Source organism: Gossypium hirsutum, chromosome D13, assembly GCF_007990345.1.
Source record: "Gossypium hirsutum isolate 1008001.06 chromosome D13, Gossypium_hirsutum_v2.1, whole genome shotgun sequence".
NCBI lineage: Eukaryota > Viridiplantae > Streptophyta > Magnoliopsida > Malvales > Malvaceae > Gossypium > Gossypium hirsutum.
The window spans coordinates 57794345-57798632 of record NC_053449.1 but is presented as its reverse complement, the minus strand read 5'-3'; the positions used below and the strand labels follow the sequence as shown (position 1 = coordinate 57798632).

The 4288-nt window shown below is 31.3% G+C and overlaps 1 protein-coding gene across 1 annotated transcript; it reads left to right on the top strand.

The window, feature by feature from the left end:
* Positions 1 to 1817: 1817 nt before the first annotated feature.
* LOC107890157 (histidine-containing phosphotransfer protein 1) lies at positions 1818 to 3389 on the top strand. The gene is made up of 6 exons (XM_016814659.2): positions 1818 to 2267; positions 2391 to 2521; positions 2609 to 2677; positions 2828 to 2899; positions 2977 to 3049; positions 3131 to 3389. The coding sequence occupies exons 1-6, from the start codon at positions 2208 to 2210 to the stop codon at positions 3173 to 3175; spliced, it is 450 nt and encodes a 149-aa protein (XP_016670148.1). The 5' UTR covers positions 1818 to 2207; the 3' UTR covers positions 3176 to 3389.
* The last annotated feature ends 899 nt before the right edge of the window (positions 3390 to 4288 follow it).

The window sequence follows — 4288 nt, the reverse complement described above, 5'->3', positions numbered from 1 at the left end:
GAACTTACCCACTTGATTTTTTTACACCTACTCATGGATTCAAGTTTTGGTAAGAATTTTGATCTTGTTAATATTATATTTTTTCTTTATTTAAATTTAATTATAAATATTAATATTTTTTAATAACTGAGTGAAGGAAGAAGTTTCTAATATTATGAAGTTGAGAGAATTGTAGTAAGAAGAAGAGAGAAGTATCAAGAGTAGATAGAAATAAAAGGACAATTTATTTATTTATTTTTACTTGGAATATAATAAGTTTATACATACTTTTTATTTACCAATTTCCACTATTGTAGGTTACAAAATAATGAATAAGAGAATTAAGGCACCATATAAATTCTTTAGGGGTTACAAAAGAATAAATTCTCGTTTTAAGAGTTGTAGGGCATCCTTTTATTAGTGGATTTACAACATTTTCCCTTGGATGTCTATCAACGAAAATAGGCCTCCTTAAAACCTTATTAGAAGAAACTCTGAGGGTTAAAAACTTAATGAATAAAAAAGAATACATGATTTTCTTTTACAAGTTACCTCGTTAAAAACTTTTATCAGGAAAAGAGTACACGTGTTTTAGACTCCCTCTAATGTCAACATCATATTACATATTTGAGCCGATGCATTCAAATCTTGTATACTAGACTACCAGTCGTTCAAACGTTGTGGTTGGCAATGCCTTGATAAAAAAAAATCTACCAAATTATCACTAGAATGAAGTTGTTGATACAGTGATACAACAAGGAGGAGGCATGGAGAAGAGAGTGGCAGTTGCTGCAGAGGTTAGTTCACCCAGTCGAGGCAGAGAGCCGGAAGTTACAAAGAATGAAGGTAAGGAGAGTGTTAAGGTTGAAAGCTAAAGATGAGTTGACAGATTATAGGCTTGGTATTCTTGGATAGTCAATCATCTCTTTCTCGTTCTCGGAGGTATTTATAAGTGAGGGTCCAATGTAAAATGATGTTAACGTGTTGAACTTGTCATCTAGTTATCATTATGGAACTCGTGGAGTGAATGTCTTCAATGAGACATCCTGATGGACAGACCTTGTTGATAACGTACTACAAAACTAAAGAAAAAGAGACAAAAATAAAAGGATTCAACTTTTTATTTAGACTATAATAAAATTATACATACTCTCTATTTATACTATCTTTATTACCATAAGTTACAAAAATATAAGTAAAAAAATTAAAACATCTTATAAATTTTTTAGAGTTAAAAATAAATAAATTCTTAGGGAGCTACACAATTTTAGCTATTGCAATAGTTTTTAATCTTTTGAAAGAGTCCTTTTATCATCCCTTTATTTATTTTTAGAAGAGACAAAACCAATACACAAAATAGCTCTAATGCAAAACAAGGAACATTGTAACATCACCTTTTTCAATGTCCTGTTATTAATCTTGAGGGAAAAAGTCCTCATTCCAAAGCGATAAATCAATCCTCTTCTTTCACCCTCGTCAATCCATTCTCCCAAACTTTATCCAAACTCCCATCCTGCAATATCATTTTAACTGATTCTCGACCCAATCAGTTAGTCCAGTCCGATTCAAATAATGTTGTTAAAAGATAAATTAATCTTTTTATTAAAAATTAGTGTAATTAATAAAATTTTTAATCATAAAAATATTTAATAGAAAAATCGTCGTTTTAATAAAAGAGACAAAATATAATCTCACTCTTAATGTTAAAATCCTGATAGTTTTACCATTATATTATATGTTAATTTTTTACTATTATATTCATATAGTATAATCGTAATTTGTTGGATATTTCTCGATGAACTTAAAATGGAGATGTTGAGACGATAAACAATTGAAGTAACTACTGGTATAAAGATAAAGAAAGAAGTTGGGAAGGTGAATGATAAATGGCATCAAGTTTTGAATCTTTTGATACTTTAAATATACATACATATGTATATCATAAACATGTTTATATATAAATTCAGTTTTCAACATGGTCATCATTAATGGTTAGATTTTCCCAGAGGGGCTGGAGAGAGTGAAGCAAAAATAATAAGAGAGAGAGAGAGAGAAACAGGAAAAGTGTGACTTTACATAGTCCACTTCCAAGGGGCAAAGATTCTTTGCCTCCTAACACTATAATATCCATTTTTCCACCCATTTTAATCCAATGACATGATATATATTATATATATATAGCTCTCTAAGAGCTGCAGAACATATAATTCTTAAAAAGAAAAGCTGCAATGGATTTGGTTCAGTTGCAAAGGCAACTAGTTGACTACAGAACCTCACTCTACCATGAGGTTAGTTTTGTTTGTTGGTAGTATTAGCAGACTGTTTGGCATTCAAGAAAATCTGGGTTTAATGTTCCCCCCTCCCCATCATTTTATCTTTTCTTTAACCCCCATTTCTTGTTTTATTATTAGGGTTTTCTGGATGAACAATTCACCCAACTTCAGTCACTCCAAGATGAAAATAACCCAGATTTTGTTGTGGAAGTAGTGTCTCTTTTCTTTGAAGATTCTGAAAGACTTCTTAATGAACTGAGTAAAGCACTGTGAGTGAGGATCAAGACCCTACTTTCTACCATGCTTTTACTCTTTAATGTAATTTGATTATGATTGCTCCTGATGTTTAAATTTAGAGAGCAGCAGGTCATAGATTTCAAAAGGATGGATGCTCAAGTTCACCAGTTGAAAGGTAGCAGCTCCAGGTAATACTATTTACCTCACATAAGCTTTTTCTTTCTATTTTGGGTTAATCTCTTGACCATGATTTTATTAACATTCATAAGTGTCTAGCAAGCTGTGAATCCCATTCATATTGATTCATTTCCATGGCTAAAATGTTGTGAAATGAACAGCATTGGTGCTCACAGAGTCCAGAAACTCTGCATCGTCTTCCGGAACTATTGCGAAGCTCAGAACGTGGAAGGGTGAGTCGATTTTATGCCTTGGATCATTACATTTGATTATATATCCGGAACATTTGATGTCTTACATGTATATATAGATGTCTTAAATGTCTGCAACAAGTGAAGCATGAGTATGGCATTATTAAAACCAAGCTTGAATCTATGTTCCAGGTAAAATTAGGACCAATCTTGTATCAATGTTCCAAATTAGTGCTGAGAATTGATTCTCCCTATTGTTTTTTTGAATGCCAGCTTGAACAACAAATCCTGAATGCTGGTGGCTCAATCCCTGTGTAATTCTAAAAGGACCTATGTGCAGAGAATGGGGATTTTGGGTATGGTATCTACTTTTGAGCTTAAAAGCTTGTATCATAACGAATCATGTGAATTCCAATAATTATCAATCTATTTAGGAACAACAAGCTCTTCTTCTCTCTTCAACTCTGTACTAAACCAGACATGTCTGGTATTATCACTGCTGTGTTTTAATCAAGGCCAGCATAGCTCTTAATGATGCAAGTGCCAATTTTTATATTAAACCCTAAATATGGATATACATGCAACAAATTCGGTCAACTAGCTTAACCACCACCATGTATGAAGATGGGGAGATCTTCCAACCACATATTCATTGACGTACTTTATTGATTACATTATACTTAATTATTGATGTTAACATATTTAAGTATAGCTTAAATTATTTTTTTTGAAGTTAGTATGTTAGTTAAACCGTTAAGTCTAATTTTTTAGGTCACAAGTGATACCTAAATTATTAATTTTACCCATTTTACGCCAAAATGTTATATTAAAAAGTTCCATATCAATAATAGGCTACAATGCCATATCAACTTTAAAAAATAATTCTTAATTTTTTCTTCTTTTACGTTATTTTTCTATTTTTTTTCTTTATAATAATATCTGGCAAAGTTAGCAATGCTCGAAATTCATCCTTTTAAGGTTGAGAAGATAACGGATAATTTTATTTTCGAACTTGACTGCCTATTACTCAACTTGATGGGATTGAAAAAGTTCTTTTATCAATTAAAACCAGTGTTTTTAGAATCAAATAGGATTGACCGGTTGAACTAGTTCGATTGGGAATCGGTCAAGTATAGGTTTGGAGATAGGGGTTGATATGATTAACTCGTAAACCAAGTTGGTTGGATGGAGCACTCTTTTTTAATTTTTTTTATGTTTAAATAATTTTTTAAATAATTTATTTGATTGAACCAAACAAATCAATTAAACCGAGAATTAGAGGCCTGGTTATTTTAACTATCGATTTGGTTTAGGTACCACTTTTGACCAAAAAAACAATGTTTAAATACTAAAATGAGAAAAATGACATAATTTAGGTACGGTTTGTAGGTTGGACTAATGAATCTACCAATTTGGAGAGAAAAATAGTTT